This window comes from Chionomys nivalis, chromosome 17 (genome assembly GCF_950005125.1).
Source record: "Chionomys nivalis chromosome 17, mChiNiv1.1, whole genome shotgun sequence".
Classification (NCBI taxonomy): domain Eukaryota; kingdom Metazoa; phylum Chordata; class Mammalia; order Rodentia; family Cricetidae; genus Chionomys; species Chionomys nivalis.
In genome coordinates, this window is record NC_080102.1 from 11,228,469 (window position 1) to 11,250,317 (window position 21,849).

Below are 21,849 nucleotides of genomic sequence, written 5' to 3' on the forward strand. Positions count from 1 at the left end.
CCTAAGTGTCCTGAAAAATATTTCCATATGGACAATACTAGTCCAAATTATTCATTTCAGTTTTAAAGTATAATACTGGAAGATGCAGTGATTTTGGTTTGTCCAATTCACGTACAAAGCTTTTCTTAAACACTTAAGAATGAATTGGCTTGGGTAACAAGCATATAATACAATGGTATGAATCTTCTTTTAATATATAAATTTGCTACCTATTGTTGAAATAAGACAAACATGACTAAATCACTTGAGAGTCAAATGATACAAGTGAGTGTGGGCATAAATTACGATGTTAGAGATGTAGAAATACATTTAAAGAACTGAAATAATTTTTAGAGAATAGCAGGACTATCTACATGGAGAAAGTAGAGTATGCTACACAGAAACTCTGAAGAAAAATATGTCATATGAAACTAGACAGTTTAAGGAATGGTAACTTCTTTTGCATTTATTGTTTTGAAATACACAGCACAAAACTGAAATGAGGTTATTTTTTTAAATTTTATATAAGGCATGCTTAGCATTCTATATCACAATATGGTGCTGGAAAAGATAATGCCAGAAGGCTAGGTTTAGAGTGTCTTAAAGAAGAACTTAAATGCTAAAATGCAAATGTATAAGCAAAAAGAAAGAGCAACAAACTGAAAGCTATAAGCCCTGGGTTCAAAGCTTGCTTTTGTAATTACTAAGTGGGAAATTCTAGCACTCTAGTTTTCTTAGTAGCAAAATAGAACTGTGAAGTGACGTCATTCTTGAGCTCAGAGTGTGAGGCATGAGGATGATCCTGCTCTTATCTCCATCATGTTTTCTGCTTCCTCTACTCTTCCCAGGCCCGTCCTTCTCACAAAATCAATTCCCCCACCATTTCTTCTACAGCCTCAAAGAGATGACATCCAAACAGAACAAAACAAAATACAGTAAGACAAGGCAAAAGCCTTCCTACCAAAGCCAGAATGAAGGTATTTTTTTTAATCTGCAGTCATTAAGAAAATAATTGTACAATCAGAAGATGATACTGACTGACTGCTGCCTTGTGTTCGTTATTTACTAAATGACTTTATGACACTGCGTTAAATAGCCTATGCTTTAAGTCAGCTTGTACAGTTTAGTAATAGTCTTTCCTATTTTAATAAAAAAAAAACCAAACTTTAGATACCAAAAGTTCTTAAAGTGAAGGCAAAAGATTGACAGGAAGTGATGTTACATTCATCTATCTCCAAAACACCACACATTTTAGTGATACATATGTGTTTTACAAGAAAAACTAGTTCAGATTTTATTTTTAAGTTGAAAATAAATATCCAAAGCTCAGAAGAATTAGAAAAGGTTAAGACTGCAGAGAAACAATTGAATGAGGATTCATAAGGTTCTTCAGTCCTGGTAGATGTCCTAGGTAAAGACACGGAAGAAAACTACAGTTCTGAAGATAGAAGTTCAAGTGAGGCAGGGTAATGACAGAGACATTAGAGAATATGGGAAGGGAAAGAAGTTGCTTCTCCTGCAGTCTGATTGACAGGACAGTGGAAGAGAAATTTTGGCACAGTTTTAATAATTGTTGCATAGGCACCTGGAATTGAGTTAATATTACTTTATGTATAGATATTTTATGTTAAAATAGAAATGAGAATGCATGTGGTATGCATGCATATAATCTTGGATAAAGACTTATCCTTACACCAGACATCCTCTGAGAACCTCAACCAAAACCATTTACGGGAACAATATCTCATCTCCCTGTATCCTCTGGCCTAGGCTTTTTTTCCCTATCATCTTTAATCCTGCCAGATGCCCACAGAAAACACACAGTGATCTTACTAAATCCATAGAAACCCTTTGAAGAGAATAACTTCAAACCTCAAGAAATCCTACATAAGATCATTGTCAAAACAACCAGCTCTGATTCAGCCCTCCTTTTGAGATGTCCACATCCATACTCCCAGTTTTGTCTTTTCTTCCAAGAGCATCTTTGTTTCCAACCCCCAATGCATAATCTTCCATTTAAATTCCATTATTAACCCAACACTTGTCCATAAATTGGCTATGTCTGAAGTTCTATTCAGTAGCTAAGCTGTGAATCCTGTGTTGACAGGGGTCAAGTTCCCTAAATCTGTAACTGAATGCCTCTTGCTTTGGAGACTGAAATTGCACAGTTGGGAAACTGTGCGTTGCCACTAATGTGAGGAAATCTTGAGGAGGAGAGCTCAAAAAATGCAAATATGACAGTTTGACATGTCTTAGATAAAACAATTTTTAAAGTCATGGGAGTACAAAATAGAATTGTGAATGTTGGTTCAGAAAAGATTGAGATTAGTATATAAAAATAACTGGCGATTATGAAATGATGTTCTGTGGTGATCGTGGAAAGCCCGATCTATTCCTCAGTAGCATCTATTCCTCAGGAAATTTACTAGGAATTGGGGGAAGAATGAATGCCTCAGGAAGTTTCTATTGTAGATGATTTCTTTGAAATTACTAAAGTAAAATTATGAATATATTAGCATGCTTAGAAAGCCCATTGCAAGACTGGGAGACACGTCCACATTGAAAAGTATGGTGCATTTGCATTATTACAGTTTTCCATCCTGACAGGCCCTAATATAACCTCAAGAGCAATGCTCACTTTCCGAGCCATCCGTCATTGCCTGCGTGATCTAATCAACATGCAAACCTGTAACTAGCAACGTCTTCACTCTCAGAGAGAAGAAAATGGTCATCTGGCAACATCACTTGTGCATCTTTAAATTTCCCATCTTCCATACTTTCCTCTGCTTTTGACAAGAAGGTGTCATATAAAGTCTTTTTTGCAGGAATCCGTGAAAACTAAGGATCCCACTAACTGGGAATTCACAGACGGTTGTAATTTTAAGAGACATTTAAATTTTTAATTTATGTTTCAGCATAGACTACTCCGCCAGCTTTTATATTTCTTTGGCAGCCTTTTTCTACTTCAAATTCTGCGATGATCCATGGACATTTCAAATTAGAAAAATAGCTTTGACGACTTCAAAACCCAGCTGCCAGGGTCTTACCTTGGAGATCAGAACAGAAATGCTAAGTAGATGAGACCCAGTAAGATACTTCACATTTCTAAGATTTCCCTATAGATTGCTTCAGAGCTTACAAGTATATTGATTATGTGCATATAAGCATAACTGCTTTTCAACATCTGCTGTAAGTCATTTAGTTTAATAATGAGTTTCAGGTCATCCAGTCACAGAATCAAATGAACCAATAGAAAATTGCTGATGATGCACTTTTGCTGTTTAACCAAATTAGTTCTATAAACGTATTCAACCTTTATGATCTTGACTGATTCTCCATATTGTACAATCAAAAATTTTCTCAGAGACAGAGAAGATATACTTAATATTATAATAAAATATAGACAGTAATTGAGGAGTGAAGAACCAGGAAACAACTGATCTAAAAAAAAAATTTTCAGAAGAAAGTCTTTGATTACATGAGACAATGAACGTCTAGGACAACACACAAAGGCATTAGGGCAGCAGATCTTCTCATAATAGAAAAATCAGAACTGAAACACTGAGGCAAACTGTATAGCATAATTTTCAAAGTACAAATAATTGATCAAGGAACAAGTAATGCTACAATTAGAAATCTCTTGAGGCAACTTGTACACTCAAATTGAGAAAATGTTTAAAAGAAGGATGTGCACAAGTTTCGCTGGTGTAATTTATCAACGAGCATCTATGTGTACCTGGCATTGTGGAAGAAAAAATATGGCAAAGCCTGTTCTTGGGGGAGAGGTATGAGAACCTCAAAGAGCAGTAAGTTCTGTAGACACGGGAAGGTTGCCTATGAGGGTGTGGCCACGGAACAGGAGAGGAAGACTCTTTTTGTTCTTCAAAAAATTCCATTATTTCTTAGTATGGGAAGTTTTTAACTTTCTGACATCCTGCTTTTCAGAGCTTATTGCTACTCTGGAAGAATTTGAAAATAATATTTCCAGTTGTGATCAATGTTCACACCTAGAGAAAGACTATATATAATATGTGTTAATGAAACAATATGTGCCTACATCTCCCTGTTCAGCTGTGTGTGCTACCTATTAAGGAACAGAGCTGTGGTGCAGCTTCTGCTTTAAACATTTTGCTTCATTTTTCTACCTGTGCAGTTTGGACACTATTCCTCACGCAGATCGGAAAATATTTTCTCCCAATCTTTAGTGTCTATTTTCCTCCAATTAGCAGTGTTTTTAAAATGAAATTCAATATAATATTTTATTTGTTGTTGTTTCATAGAACATGCATTTATGATTTTTAATTTTTAATCAAAAATTTAAATTTAATCTGGGTAGAGAACACCAGGGAAACTTGTCATGGGATTTTAATATTTATGAGGCACATTGTTAGGTCAATCCTGCAACCAGTCTGGCATCTCTAGATGCAGATGGTGATTCATTTGAAAGCCACCATTCAGTTCTATCTTGACACAGCAAGGGTATAAGAATACCGAATGTTTTTAGGGAGGATAATAATGACAAAGGAAAAAAGAGTTATCTGAAGATATACCTATCGGTTTTTTAAATATTTATTTATTATGTATACAATATTCTGCCTGTGTGTCTGCCTGCAGGCCAGAAGAGGGCATCAGATCCATTTCAGATGGTTGTGAGCCACCATGTGGTTGCTGAGAATTGAACTCAGGACCTTTGGAAGAGCAGGCAATGCTCTTAACGACTGAACTATCTCTCCAGCCCCTACATATACCTATCTTAATCTTTTAAAGATACTTTATATCTTTATTAGCTTTTTGCTTATTATTTTGGGGTGATTCTCATACTACCCATTATAATGAATACAATTTATAGTTTTGAAACAAAGTCTTTGTGTCTCTTGGACAAATCTATGCATTCTTCGATTGATGCTTTCTAAACGGGCAGAATGCTGTTGTTAAAAATGGCCATGGGAGATATCTCAATGAAGTCTCGTTAAAGATCTTCCAATTTGAGCATATATTTGAGGATTTCGGTGCCTCAAACTTATAATTCCAATCCATATGCATGAAACAATTACTAGCAATTTGCCAAACAGTAAATTTTTGCATGCTTTTTAACAGTCCCTTTTACAGTTGGGCTTGGGTCATTCAGTAATGCTAGATAGAAATTATATAACAAGCAGTCATTATCCTCAATCTCCAAAGGGCACTAAAAATTGTTCCCTAGAGTAACATTTTAGCATCATGTTTGCTCTTTCCCCACGATAGTAGATATTTACCATTTTCCTCTCTGCCTCAAATATCACCCCATCCATGCCTTCTTTATATGCACATATTTTGTTTACTGGCTTTGCTTGATCAAGCATTTTCAGAAAAAATAAATATGGAATCATTTGTCTTTACATTACACAGCCTCTCAATCTTTAATGTATATGTATCTCTTTCTGATACCTCTGAATAATTTTGATCCAGTTTCTTTTCTGTTGCCATAATAAATTACCATGGATGGTACTTAATGGGAAAAGTGAAGTTAAAACTTTGAGGTTATAGTCCATAGCTGCTGGGAAGTCAGTATGACAAGAACTTGAAACAGCTAGTTAAGTAACGTCCACAGTCTAAAGCAGAAAGAAAAGCACAGATGCATGGTAGACACTCAGCTAGTTTTTGCTACATTTATAATGTCTAAGTCCTGAAGGTAAGGAATGGTACCGCTCACTTTCAATCTGGACATTTTTCACATCCTGAATGGCAGTCAAGTCAACCATTCACAGACCAATGCAGTCTAGACCATCCCTCCATGAGACACTCTCCCAAGGTGATGCCGGTTATGTCAAGACAGCTAATGAATCTTGTAATGTTAACTAGTATCTCTCTCTGCAGTTGGATGTAATTTGTAATCTCTCTCTGCACTTAGATGATATTCATTGTAAGCTGATATTCTTTTTAATATCCTCTCACATACCATTGATCTGTTCTGTATAATTCCTTAAATCTTAGCATTTATAAAAATAAAATTGCCTTGATTTTCTAGTGAAAATGTAATTGCCTCATTACTCCGTTGCTTTGAGCTACTTGATGTCTCAAATATGTGAGCTATCTGAAGTGTGTTTTCACTCTTCTACATGTTTAAAAGTATTTTCAAACTGTTTTTCCAATGAAAAAAACCTCATCAACAACACTCATGTTGTTCAACAAGAGAGATCCTTCTGTCCTGAATGTAGACATGTCCCTTCACACCCATTGTGCAGACATCCTTCTCTTTCCTATCTTAGGGGTTGTCTCATTCCAATGGCTGCTCAAAAATCATGAGCAGAAAGCTTCATGTAGTTTAGTAGTCACCAATGAAGGTGGTGGGTATCTTGCATTGTGCCACAGGTCTCCATACATATAATCTATGTGGTACCAACTATTTATAATGTGGGAATTCAAGTGTGTGTGTGTTTGTGTGTGTGTGTTTGTGAAGAGCAAAGGTTAACATCAGACATATTCCTATAATTTCTCCTTATTTTTTATTATAAAATAATTTATGCAATATGTTTTGATCATGTTATTTCTTTACTTCAATTCCTTTCAGATCCTCCACACTTCCCTCTCCATCCAACTTTATGTTCTTTCTCTACCTTTACAAAACAAATAAAAACAAAACATAGATACCCAATATACAAAGAAATGTAAATAAAAATAAACAAGCAAAAGACAAATAAGTCAATGAGTACCAAACAAGTTTACAAAAATACCATTGAATTCAATTTTTGTTGCAGCTAGCCCTAAAAATAGCAACCTTGAAATACCTCTCTACCTGACCTTTTGAACCAGGGTCACTCACTGAACCTGAGTAGACTGTTTCTGTCATTCTGGCCAGCCAGTGAGTGTTGATATCCTCCTTCTTCTGTTCCTCAGCCCTAAGGTTACAAGCACACTTTATATATGAATCTTTATTATCCAGGTCCTAATACTTGCATGCAAGTACTTTATCCATAATGGCCATCTCAGCAACCCTTCTAATATTCTTCATAGATTAGATTACTCCCCAATACACTTAAATTTTGATTATGTTTGTTATAAACTTTTTATTTTCTTGTTTCTGAGACAATTGAAATGTGCAATGCCAAATTAAACTATTAGATTTTCTCCTTATTCTTCTGACTTCTATGTTACTAAAGATTATAATTTTGTTAGTTATATAGATTATCAGTTTTGAGAATAAGTTGTAATCAGTTTTAGTTGTTAGTAAATTTAATTATAGATTAAATTAGACAATATACTTAAAGATCTGAGTTATTTTATTTTGAGAAATATAATCAAGTGTTCTCAAAATATTTGCTGGCTATTATCACATAGAACACCGCACTGAAAATTCACCATGAGTGTTGATATCCTCCTTCTTCTGTTCCTCAGCCCTAAGGTTACAAGCACACTTTATATCTGAATCTTTATTATCCAGGTCCTAGTACTTGCAGGGTGGTCTGATTTGCATATTACAGAGGAGGAAGTGAAAAAGACTAAATGATTTATTCAGATTCATACAACTTTTTAAAGTATATAAGTGCAAATGGATATCTAAAATTTTTCATTCATTTCATGACAAAAATTAATCATGTCAACTCCAAGAAACTCTTGTCATTTTGTATTATTTAACTTGTCATTTTTAAACACTCAAATATAATTAACAGTAACATATCTATAGATTTAGCTTACATAGTTTGAGTTCACAAACCCACAGTTCAATAATTAGAATAAAAGAATTAAGAAGATAGATAAAAAATAATTTAAAATATTACCTAAAATCTGATCCAATTCTCTTTCCGTTTTCTGGTTCTCCAGGATCAGGACATAAGTTGGAAGCTGTTTTAATACCTCCCTCATTTACTGTAACAGGAGAAAACAAACAAAAATAGACAATTTGTACGGTTAGAAACTCGGTGATTAATAATATTGAAATCTACAGAAATGTACTTTTGAACATTTTTCTGAGTACCTAAAGTCAAAATGTCATTTCAGAAAGAAGTGACAAAGATATTTTTTCTATTTAATGACATATCAGAAAATAGTTTTTATGGCTGTCTTCAAAGATATATACTATTCTGTATATTAACACATAAATATTAATTACTTTAATTTTAACAAAATTTACATTTTAAAAACCTAAGGATGCAGTGCTGTTGTTTCCATAAATTATCATCAGTAGAGTGATTAGCTCCTTTGACTATGTCTCCTGAGTCTCCATTACTTTTAAACTTGTAATTAAAAACAGTCTATCTCTCTCTCTCTCTCTCTCTCTCTCTCTCTCTCTCTCTCTCTCTCTCCCTATAAACATTTGTTACTAACACTTTTGCATAACAAAGAATTTTGGTTTGGTAACAGCAGTGTAAGAAAATAATGCTGTAAATTATTGTGATTTATTGTATTTTGACAAGGTTGGAAAACAAAATGATGGGTTTAACTTCATGCTGTTTCTTTAACATTTGAATTTAACTCTTTTGCATATTTTCACAGTTTTTTAAAGATAATTCCAGTCAATGGTTAGTTAATATTTTTCAGTGAAGCAATTGTAATCACATTGAATAATTAAAATTTATTATATAAAAGTTTATTTATGCCTGTTTGGGTATATATCTACATACGGATGTACAAATCTATTCATACTGAAACAGGATCTAATTATATGATGCAGACTGGCCTTGCAATTACTGAACATAATACTGGCCTTAAACTCATGCTTATCAATTCTAGAATATCTGAATGAAGTTGTTTTATAATATCAACCTGCAAGTTCACCTGTCTCCTTTTAAGAAAAGAATGGGGCTCCAAAGAGAAAAAGAACAGAGCCTACAATGGCTCTAGTTTTACATTGTAGAGTGGGATCACCTGAGGATCCTTTATGAAGAGTAATGGTGTCCATTTCTACCCTACCTGGGCACTGCTTTCTAGACAACATCATTTGTCAACATGTTTTGACTGCTTTAAAGAACAGCTGAAGTAATTCTAATGTAAAATCAAACCTGACAGTTGCTGGAATTCAGCTTAATTTTTCTAGTCCAAATCCATCATTGCTTTTAAACTGATGCAACAACCAGGCAGAGAGCTCACAGGTGATTTCTCACAGTTGTGTCTACTGTAAAGTCATCATTTTCTCAGATAGACACAAAATGGTAGAGCTTCTCAGATCATTCATAAACGACTTTCATAAATATCATGAACAAATTAGTTCTTGCCAACTCTATTACCTGCTCATAGATTCATTTTATGTGGCATTTTTTATGTCCTTATTTTCTCAAACTGCTGTTTAATGCCTCTTTAACATTTCTGAGTGTTTTCTGGGCTGTAGTCTTGGGTAACTGATTCACCTATAGTGGGCTACTTCTAAGTTGTTCACCCTGAGATAGTCACTATGTATTTTTCACTGTTTGAAACATTACCACACTTCTTATCAATTCTGTATATGAATCTTTCATCTGTATGAAGATTCTTAAGAAGACTTCAACAAGTCAGTCTCCAAAGTTTCTGTTGGTATTTATTGCTGCTCGGAAGCAAGCTAATAATCCTTATACTTCTGTGATAATAATATGGTCTAATGTGAGTGTAAAATAATTGGTAAAGTTTCTAAAATATATTTTATTATTTTTAATATCTTCAAGGGCTTTAGATAGCATACTAAGTCAAACTTATTTCTCACTAGTCATCAATATGTATGTGTTACTGAATACAGATCATTTCTGTCAGAATATAATACCTTCACAGATGGGTAGAGTTTTCTTAATGTCTCCACACATTTTTTTTTTTGGTATCAAAACTTTAAGGAAGATCTAATACAAAATTCTGGCTTTTTTATTTCAAAAGATAATCACGTATTCTTACGTTGCTACCCTAAGCCTACTTCTTACATAACTGAAAATATTTTATTTAGATACCACTTTAAAGAATTTAAAAAATTGTCAGATATTAAATTGGGGATTTCATTTTCCTTTTATAATCTGTACTTAAGTTTATAACCTTTGTAAAATCGTAAATTTTTTTTATTTGAAGATATTAGTAAAAGCTAAGTTAATAATTTTTCAATACATAGGCTCTGTTAGTTTCAATATCAACACATCCTCATACCCTCTTTTCAATGAGTGAGAAATTTCATTGTAATGTCTTTCTTGACTCTTGGAAGGCTTTTCTCTAGAATGATATTAATCTGTCACTTCTAAAACTATGTATAAGTTATACAGGGTAGCATGATCTAGGTTTAACCAGCCTATAGTGTAATACATAGCATGTTATAATATACAACTTGCTTGTTAGGTCATAGTTAGAAGATGAGGAAAATTTCCCTTTTCAACTCACCCACTAACATTGCCTCAAATGCAAAACTGTAGCATTTTATATAAATATAAATAATACTTATTTACACTGTACAATGTCAGGAATCATTTTAGACACTTTGTATATTAATTTGATCCTCCAAATAACCTTTCACCTAACTACCATTATTATAAAAATAACCTCCTGTAGGCGAGCAGCCTGATGATGGATAGTTTAAGAAATGTATTCAATGATATTAATTAATATTAGTGTCTAGAAAACTTATAATGACATATCTATTATGTATATTATTTAAAATTCAAACTATCCCACATTGTATCTTAAAAAGAAGATATAGTATACTAAGTTCAAAGTTTTGAATGACATTTTTGTGTATATACCTTTATATGCTAATTCATTATTGCAAGTATATAGAAATTTTAGTATTTCCCAGACTTAAATAGCAACAAGATCTTCAAATGAAATGATTATTCATTCAATCAACTGCTTTCAGTGCCTAATGCCTTTGAAACCATTGGCCAACTAAATTTTCTTCATCACATGTAGTCTCCATAGTAACTTGCAGCATGGTATGGACATAAGTATTTTTACAGTAGAATCTTGATTTCTGAGAGTACATCCTTGATGGGAAAACCTTTTAACACAAAACTTTAAGTATACTTTCATCATTAACACTGTTAATTGAGAATTGTTTTTGCACAAACAGCGGAACAATGATCTTAAAAGTTTATTATTTTCATAGTGAAAAAAAGTATTTATTATGTATGAGTTAAAATGTACTTTTAAAACCCATACATTTTAGTTACTTTATATACACTCTAACTTAAAATGTCTTCTGAACCTCTAAATAGATTTTTTATTGTTAATAGGAGTTTCTTGTCTAAAAATAAAAATAGGTAGATTCTGATTTAAATGAATCTCCATATGATCTCTTCCTTTTGATTACCTTATTATTTCTATTCTGTATGACTTTTGTTTAGTTTCTATTTTAATTTTAAAAATAAACTGCTTTGGAATTTTTTCAGATATTAAGCACCAAACTATCAACAATGTTGTGTTATTTTTGAATGGGAGCACTTAATAGCCTTTAAACAATTGCTCTTTGTTTCATTTAGTTTCTTGTGTAAATGATGGGTCCTTGAGGATTGTGACTGAATTTTACCCATCCGTTTATTGTATGATTCTAGCAGAACACAGCAGGGCCACTGTGGAGTAAATGATTCATGAATGACTGGGAACAGAATTTGATATGGGAAATAAAAGCATGATCGTATGGAAGTCTCAATTTCTTTATAACTCTGTTACTTGCCAGAGGATCCTACTGAACAAATCAATGAGTTACCAAGTGGAGCAATATGAAAATTGGATTATCAAGATTTTTATAAATTGGATTATTAAAATTTTTCTTAGAAAACCAATGAATTTGGAGCCTAGATAGTCAACCTTTTCCTTTGAAGAAAGAAAGTAGATGGGACAATTAAAGGAGAATAATCTTTGACTTAGTTTTCAAGACAGAATGTGCCAGACTGAACACTGGAACTTAATGAACACAGAGTTGGGCTATATCAGTTAAAGATGCTGGGATGCCGGGTATTTGGTAATTGTGTGTTTTATGCCAGATATGCTGATATTCAGTGCTGCCCAAACAACTGATTCTTTTCAACTTCAAGAGTTAGACCTTCAAGTTTTATTTTTAGTCAAAGGATGGTTAGTCAATAATAATACAGGATGTTTAATATTATTTTGCATTGGAGTGGATAAAGTACAAGTGTTAAATTTAAATGCTGTCTTGAAAATAGGCATTGATGATTAAAATAAAATTGATATGCTTTGTGAATGTCATCAATGAGATAATACAGTTTTCAAACACATTTTTCAATGTTGGAAAAATAAGTTGAAGTAAAATAAAATTTAAGTAATAGTGCATTGCTATTTTGCATTCATAAAACTTTTTCCACATGTAACTTGTTTTGAACCTATGTAGGGATTATTCATATTAAAAACATAGTATTTTATGCATACTGTTTGAATTAAAAGCTTGTCTTAACTTTATGTTGCAATTTATTCACAATTTATGCTTGTTTTAATCTTTGGCTCAATGATATTAAAATTAAATACTAACATATTTTCAGGTAAAAGAAACATTGAAAAATTCTAACATGTTTGTATATATGGATCTCTAAAATGATAAAATATTTATTACATTAATGTGTTATACCAGCAAAAATAACCAATTCCATATACCAGATAATAACCTGACATTTACTATACATAAACTGAATTGTTCAGGCCAATTGGAAACTTAAAACATAGGAAGTATGGAGTGACATTTGTACAGACAAAATGAGAAAAAAGTGACTGAGTATGAGGCTTGTTGTTCTCCTTAAAATTCCAAATAAAACACAGAGAACCAAAGCTTTAGAGAAAAACTATAGTATATCTCATATATATTTATGAGAACATGCATTTCTCTTGTCATATAGCTGTGATCAAGTCAGATATCTGGAATTATCAAGCTTAATATGTTTTTGCAAATCATAATACACATGCATTTTTTAAGTTATAGGAATATGAATTTTCTTTTGAACTATAGCAAATAGTTAATATATAAAATTTATTTTAGCATTATGTACTTGAACATTGGTTAAAATTTTTGAACAATTATGTTTTTAACCCAAAATACATAAAAATTCATACTTGTAAGCTGATTATTTTGAAAGTATCTATAGTTTAGCTTTCAAAGTCAGCAGATGTCAATTTTGTATTCTCAAATATAGCTAGTAAAATGTCCAAATTACCTTAAGGTTCATCTAATAATCTACATTAATAACATAAAGAATATACAATGGTATCCTAAAAGTTGACACAATAATTCAACTGGTAATTTATTATTTATATATACTACTAAAAATATAAGCAAACTATTTATGAAAAACAGTAATGAATTTTGCTAAAGAATTAGTTACAAAGCTGTTTAGTTAGTTTTTTTGGATTTGAGATAAATTTAATTAAAGTGTGTTTTGTTCAAGAATAAGTGAAAATATATGCATACTTAGCAATCAATACTGCCAACTTTCCATAAATTTTTAGAATAAAGATATAGGTATTATATACAGTTTTCCTTCAAAGACTATATGTATCATAATAACGTAGAAAATTTCTATCAATTGCTGTTCCATGTTGTGGCAAGAATGTACAACTCTTTTGAAAACTATTCCTTTATGTTTACCTTAGCATAGATTTTTTTTATTGGTGACTTATTTCAAACAGATTGAGAGCATCAGACAACAAGACCCAGCTGTGTGGGAAAAAAAATGTTTATTTTAGGCCATCTAATGATATTTTAAAATTAGTAAATAATTATAAATAAATTTCCTTAGAAAACATTGTGGGGTTTTTGTTTGAATAAGTAATCTAAAAATAATAATATTTTTAAAGGGAAATTCCTGTTTGCATTGTTCCTTAAGCTATGTCTGTATTAATTGAGACATATCCAAATAAGCATTGCTAAAAAAAGAAACCCCGACAACATAAGTAATTAATTACATTTGTCTTCATATGACAAAAATAAAAATTATTATGACCACACAAAACCACAGTATCTTTTCATATATTAATTAGTTTAAGTGGAAAAATATGAGTTTTATAAATTACAACTAAACTTGTACATATTTAAATACAAGAGAATATTGGATAACCATCATGCATGTTATACAAGCATTAAAGCAGTTATTTTGTCAATGCACAGACACTTAGATATGCACACACAGACGCCACAGACACCACAGACTTCACTCTCCCACTAGAGAAGGTAACGAAAAGGAGTTGCACTCACAGAGAGAAAACTTGTTGCTGTTGTCTTTCCCTGGAAACAACTTAAATCCTCTAGATTTAAAATCTATGGCCTTTTTCACTAGTTAAGAAAACAAACAAAAACATGTATCAGGAAATACAGTTTTGAAAATGAAATTCAAGTTAACAAATTTGGTTAGCATGGAATAATGTAAGTTAAAAAAAAACCTACTCTCTTAAGCTTGATTGATGGCACTCGGAGGAAGTTGAGAAATAAAAATGGTACTAATAACATTAAACATTGTAACATTCCAAATACTATATAGGGAGTAAACTGATACAAATGTATCTATTTCTTTAGAATGATTAAAATTTTAGAATAAATGCATAACCTTGATTGTCCACTGTTAGCTGCTTGATTTCATTAAGTTTTACTAGATAAATTAAGCAATAGTGTTGGGGTTATCAGAAGAATGAAAATTGTATCATGATCTTTATTATTTTTAATTGAATTACCAAGAATTTTGAATTATTATGAAAGTAATAATATTGGAAGAATTATATTTGATATATCTGGCAATAATTTTCACAAATTATTATTGTTCTTTATATTATGACTGAAACCAGACCAAATAGATCCAAATGTATGAGAATAAATTACAGGTGTTTCATATATTATTGCTGTTTGGTACCTTAAAGCCATTCTGTTAAAACTGATAATAAGAGGTGGAATTTTTTCTTCAGAGTGCTACTAGATTATTCATCTTAAAATAGATATAACCATTAATGAATACAAAAATACATAAATTAAATTAATAGTCTAAAAGAAGTGCTTTAAGACGAAGAAATGTCATAAAATATTTTAAAGTTAATTTCCATGAAGAGAAATTTTCATCTCTTAATTTAAGAATTGTTGCATGTATTTTGGGATTTGCATATGGGTGCATGTGTGCAGATGCCTGTTTGTGTATGCACGCATGATATACCATGGGTATGACTGTCAGCAACAAAATCCAGTACTTGCTTTTTTTTTCCATTTCCAAACTAAAAACTTCGGCTATGTGGTTAGGAACTCTACTCACTAGCCATGCACAATCCAAAAGTTTCTTTTAGACATTACATAATATATTACACTTGCTATGGATTTTTATAGACTGATTGCTGATATCCAGAAATCTACTAATGTAAACATAGTCTTGTTTTGTATCTCAGGTTTACTTTGAATTTCTTTGTTCTACATCTACTTCTCATGTATTGATTTTATAATCATGAGCCACCCTGTCAAGCCTTTATTAAAATAGTTTGGCTCCAAGACAAACAATTATTCATGCAAATGTAACCTGACTAGTTGAACATTTAAGGTGACTTAACCTAATAATGTATTTGAACACACAATATAAATAAGAAGTTCTAAGGATAACTTAATTTCTTTAATTATAGTGTAGAAGTCTTCCTTCATTTTATCAAGTTAAAAATTGGAGGACAATAACCTTAAATGTTATGCTTTCCATTTCTTTTTCAATTATTTTTGAAAATTCCAAAATGTTTTAAATTGAAGTTCTGGCCATCGATTCACTTTTTTTATTGTTTTTTTTTTTTTAAAAAAAATTAAACAAGAACTTCCATCTTTCTGATACTCAGTTATAGGAAGGTAGAGAAAATATCAGACCATTTAAATAGAAGCTATAGTTTTAGAACTGCATAATGAAATATTGATACATAACAAGGCAGTGGATGTGTGTGATCAAACACGACTTAAGTGATATGAATATATATATATATATATACTGATATATGTGTGTGTGTGTGTGTGCGTGTGTGTGTCTGTTATAAGGTGTGGATGAAGATGTCTCCTTCTATATAATTTTCCTCTTAAGTAAGAAGTTAGGCACAGAAAACATCTCAGGGTTGCTATGGTTTCAACTCTTCAACAGTGACTCTCAATTATAGAAAAAGATAAGTGATTGCTACATCTCAAGTGAGGTTTCTGTTTGGTCCACTTTGTCTTCTCTACCTACCCCATGGTGATATAAAAAAATGATTAACGCCACCTAAATATTCAGCTCCTCTAAGCCAATTGTCCCAACTGGGAAACTTTCTGCTGTCCTAAATGCTTAACAAATTCTGGAATTCCTCCTTCCAAGAACGGATTACAAATAGAACTCATTTCTCTGTATCATATAATTTGATCTTTAAGCATTACAAATAAACTTGGATGTTACATTCATCAAATTTAAATTATAAAAGTTTTCCTAAGTAAAAAAAAATATATTCAAAGGAACAAAATTGTAGAATATTCTGTAGGTTAAGTAATTAAGCCCTTATTCCTTTTTAATTGTATTTTTAGTCAGGAGAAATATGTATATAAGTGTGTATGTATAAGAAAAGTATATACATGCAAAAGTCTTTAATTGACTTTCTTATTAATACCCTCAAATGTAGGAGGATAGACACAGTAACAGGTCAGTTACTAGTTATTAATAAAGTATGTAATCTTTCTTTTTGGATTTTTGAAACAGGGTTTCTCTGTAGTTTATGGTTCCTGTCCTAGAACTAGCTCTTGTAGACCAGGCTGGCCTTGAACTCACGAAGATCTGCCTGCCTCTGCCTCCCGAGTGCTGGGATTAAAGGTGTGTGCCACCACTGCCAGACCTAAAATATGTAATCTTATTATAGTTGTGTTAATCAGTTGAAGACTCTTAATAGAGATGTTTTATATTGAAATCTGCTGTGTGTGTGTCTGTGTATAAATTTGAATAGTACAATAGTTCTGTGAGCTAAAATTTTCTTTTGCGTTTTGGTGAAAAAACAATTTGGCTCTTTTATATTCAGTACAGCATTACTGTATTTTATATTATATTGTATTTTTCTGTCTAATCTCTCGTGTAAATTAGTGCTCTGTTATTCTAAAAAATCAATTTAAACTGTAAATTATTTTAAAAATCAACAAAAAATGTTTACTGAATATTATTTAATATTACTGTAATTTTGTGTTAATGAATTGAAAAGTTTTATTTGAGATGTTTAAAATTAAGGTCTATTATATAAAATAAACTTGAGTCCACATATACAAGAACTTTTTTTGAAGTATTTTGAAGCTCTTAGTAAGGTTTTTCTCTGTGTGTGTGTGTGTGTGCTCGCGTGTGCATGTGTGTGTGTGAAATCAGTTTATATGGCTTTTCTTCTATGTTAGATCATCGTTGTCAGTCAAAATAGAGGGCTTTTTTTATTTATTTATTTATTTTTTATTTATTTATTTATTTATTTTTTTTTTTGGATTTTCGAGACAGGGTTTCTCCGTAGTTTTTGGTTCCTGTTCTGGAACTAGCTCTTCTAGACCAGGCTGGCCTCGAACTCACAGAGATCCGCCTGCCTCTGTCTCCCGAGTGCTGGCATTAAAGGCGTGCACCACCACCGCCCAGCAAAACAGAGGGCTTTCAATAGGACAGGAAGAAAGGGCTGTAGTGGAGGCAATTGGCAGTGATCTTTATTTTAAAAATGACCATTCTATGTAGATATGATAGAAGAAATAAATCATCAACTGAGAATTTGGAAAATATCGTGTTTCAGCGATATTTCTATTGCAGAACTTACACAATATAAAGTTAAAAGAAATCTAGCTTCAAGTATTTGGTTGAAATACCTGGGCTGTGTACTACACAACCACGCAGTGGCATATCTAATACGTGAATTGCAATTGTTGGTCTGTACACTTAGCAAAACATTGGAATTTGCATTATAAAATTTGGAAATGAGAAAATAAAGTATAGTATTGGTGAGATAAATATTTTTACTGAATATTATTACCTTGTATTTTACAAGATCATAGAAGTAAATGTCAAATTATTACAATTTTAATAATGTTATAATGTACTATAATAAGAAACTTATTTATTCCATATCTTAAGTGTTATAACATTTTTTATTACAAGTGTTTGATTAGTCATAGCTAACATAGTATGAATCTGATTCAGGAATAAGTCATCAGTTAATAACTTTTTTTAAAAAATCTATAATGTATAAGTAAACTATATTTTATGCGTCGCTTGTTTCATTTGTACTTAAAATTTAATTTTACATGTATTATAGGGAATTTCTCATTTTTCTACTTTTAGATGTGGTATTTAGTTATGTAATTGGAGGTTTTCCTTTTAATTAATTGTGAGCTTACCTTTCTGTTTGTAGTCAACAAATGTATTCTGTTGACAAGAAGATCACTCAGTTTTTTAAAATCAATTGAAACATTTGTAAGTGATTGATTTCACGACATGGAATATCTTAAAAGTGCCAGTGGATTAAATAACATGGTTATTAAATAAAGTCATAAATTAGGAGGGAAAGGTGTTCGAAGGAGATTAGAGGCAGAATTGAAGGTGGGGGAATTACAAGTTTGGGTAGAATCAAAACAATCTGTATGCATGTAATTTTCAATTAAAAAACCTTGCACAATGTAAAGTGTGTAAGTCTAAATACAAACAACGGCTGTTGACATCCCACATTATTTTGTTGAATAACAAACATGTATTCTGCCAACTGCCTACAAAAATATTTTTAAGGTTATTGTCTTCATAATACACAAAATTGCATTTTGCTTTGTAGATTAAACAATTCTGTACATAAAAATATTATAAATGAATTATCTTTAAAAAATCGAAGAAATTAGTCTCTGGTGAAGTTTCGTTATATGTTACAAGGTAGTGGGTTATTAGTGCTTTTGGTACTTCTCTCACTGTTCTGGGAAGCAGAAACTTACACTCAAATCCCATAACCATACAGCCCATGGTTAATGTTTCTCTGTAGTACTAGGATATTGATTTGTCTGGTGTTAGGTGTTTGGAAACAGAATTCAGACCAAAGGAAAGTGGCAAATTTAATGTAATCAGAAATCTCAGTTCTGTCCTGGAGGTTAAAATTTCTCTGTGAGATTTAAAATATTCAACTTCAATAAGAGAACAGGTTTTGTTTCTAGGTAGTGGCTCCCTGTTTTCAGTCTTTAAATATTAAAGTTTAACTTGCTTTTCGAGAATTACTATTGGTTTATTCAAGCAAGATTTGGGAACATATTCATTACGGGATTTCTAACTGATTACTTCTTCAATATACTCCTTTGAAAAAGAGCTGAAAACTTGGTGGGTGGTGGCACACATCTTTAATCCCAGTACTCAGGAGACAGAGGCAGGTAGATGTCTGTGAGTTTGAGACCTCCCTAGTTTATACAGTGAGTTCCAGGATGGGCTTCAAAACTACACAGAGAAAAAACAAAAATAAAGAAAGGAAAGAAGGAAGGAAGGAAGGAAGGAAGGAAGGAAGGAAGGAAGGAAGGAAGGAAGGAAGGACGGAAGGAAGGAAGGAAGGAAGGAAGGAAGGAAGGAAGGAAGGAAGGAAGGAAGGAAGGAAGAAAAGGAGTTGAAGTGATGTCTACAACATCTCAGTTTCTACCACCATTTACATGTTAGTGTGGTTTAATAATACAAAATTTTTTGGAATAATATTTTCTTCCTTGTCTATCTTTTAAGTGCTAAGAAATAAGCAGTAATTAAATAGTTTCCGGGATACGTAGGGAAAACCTAGTAGAAAAGTCAGCAATATCTTAAAGATGCATGCTTAAATCATTCCAAAGCACTGCATTTCGAAATGTGTAAAAATGAGAGAAACTTTATATATAGAGAAGTAGTGATGGGCACCATTTGATGTGAAATGTGTGTTGAAGCTAAATATGTTGAAGCACAGAGAACATAGCTTGATTTTATGTGATAGAGACACGCAAATCTTTAATGCACTCTGTTGGAAACCACTAAAGTTGTTGGCTTTGACTCAAACATTTCAGTGCGTTTCTCAGATTGCTAAATCCTGTTTATGTTGACCTGCAAGCTTAAAACCCATACGTGTAATGTTAGCTTCTAGGATTTTGTTATTTTCAAATTTTTAAAAGTTTTTCATTCTCAGGTAAATACTATTTGTGATAGTTCGCAGTGTCTCAATGATTTTGAATTATGTCTTTTATACTAAAATGATATATTTAATTCATCACCTATTTTCTTTGTGATTTATAGTGCAAATTTCAGTTTTATACCAAGTCAGAAACCTCCCCAGACCTTTGACAAAAAGGATAAGTTCTGTAGGAATGTGTAGAAATGTCCTCTGCATATAATCAAAATAAATTATACAAACATATGAAACAGCACCTTAACATGACGCCAGCTACCCTCATGGCAAGTCTTTAAGAACTCAAAGCTAAACACCCCGTTATAAAATGGGATTGGAACTTTTTACCCCGTTTTGAATAACTAATTAGTAGAAGGTTTTCTTTTTCAGAACTGAAAGCATGTTCAGCTTTACAAAGAATTTTCTTATTTTACTAAATATAGAAAAAACAAATCTGGCTAAATTTGCAGGTCTCGTAGGAAGAACTAAATGTGTTACTTTTTGTTCAAAAGACAGGATAGAGTTTAAATAAATAGCTAAAATTTACATGACTAATTATGGGAAAATACTCTAAAATTTATCTGTGACCTTCCTTTCTTCCTAAAAATGGAGCCAATTCAGGCATCCCTAACACTTGCCCAGATAACAGCAGATGCATTCCCAGCGCTTGGCGTAGCAGGTCTTACAGCTACGGTGCGTTGTAAAATGTCAGCACTACATGTAAAAGATGAGATTTTATGTTCTCTCTAGGGATTCTTCTAGTCGGTATAAGAAAGTCACCATATGTGAAATTACCATTGCTAGAGCATACCCATACTTGCCACACTCTAGAAATTCTTTAACCTTTTAATTCAAGTTTTCAACCCCTACTTTCCAAGAGCTTCATATTCAGGAACTTTTAACTGTGTTTTATAATTGAATATTATGATTTTATTTAATGCATTTTAAGCTTTCTTGGTTGGTACATTCTCTTGAACACAAATGGTTCAGTGACTATTTTGCTTATAGTTTCAGTTCTGTTAATAAATTTCACTGGAATATTTGAAGGATATTTAACATGAAATTGGTAGCCTTAGTATGTTCTTAATCAAGGTAAGCTAATATTCCATTACCTATTTCCTCCATACTGTACATAGCAAGGATACATATATTCACTAGAGTGTCTAAAAAGATGAAAAAGCAACAATTGTCTGAAAGCTAGTGACCACAGTAAATGCTCTCTTCAAACTACACACAGAGGAGTGTATTCCACCACTGCAATTTTCAACAATGTAGTGAACAATTGTAAATTTAAGGAGGAGCAGGAAAGGAGATTATGTTAAGGTGAACCGTTATTGTTAATCCTTGAGATTTCGCTTCTCATGTTACCTACATATTCTACCTTGGAAGACTTTGCAACACAAAGCTGCATTCTGTTGAAGGCAAATACGGATGTGCTTGCATGATTTCCTTTACTACAAAGCTATGCAGCTGTTTGCGTATTTGAGCAACAAGGCACAATTTAATTACATATACATTCTATTTCCGGTCCTGTCCTTCCTGGGTCTCTGTTATTTTTCTCATATTCTCTGCTAAGGTTAATGTGAAGGCTCTATCCTTGTTACACAGCTGGGTCACTCCTCAATCTGTAAAACAGATCCCCAAGTAATCCTACAGATACACGAGGATGGAAATAAACAGTTTAACAAGACGCCCAGGTGAATATTATGAATATCTACTGTTTAAATATGAATTTGATCAACAGATTCTGTCAACATCTGAATAATGTAATGGGAAGATGGAAGGAAAATGGAAAGCAAGGTCCGCATACTCGTTATGAGTTTCATAGCATGCTATTCGCTTGAGTTGGCTAAGTTGAGGGGTGAAGGT

At 32.2% G+C, this 21,849-nt stretch overlaps 1 protein-coding gene across 1 annotated transcript in view; it reads right to left on the minus strand.

Annotated features, from left to right (window-relative positions):
- The window catches only part of Csmd3 (CUB and Sushi multiple domains 3), a 916,841-nt gene that overhangs the window by 544,495 nt on the left and 350,497 nt on the right, over positions 1 to 21,849 (minus strand). Inside the window, exons 8-9 of the mRNA XM_057791849.1 lie at positions 14,099 to 14,176; positions 7,737 to 7,824 (exon numbers count right to left, since the gene is read on the minus strand). Coding sequence (XP_057647832.1) covers positions 7,737 to 7,824; positions 14,099 to 14,176 — 166 coding nt within the window. The remainder of the gene's footprint in view (positions 1 to 7,736; positions 7,825 to 14,098; positions 14,177 to 21,849) is intronic.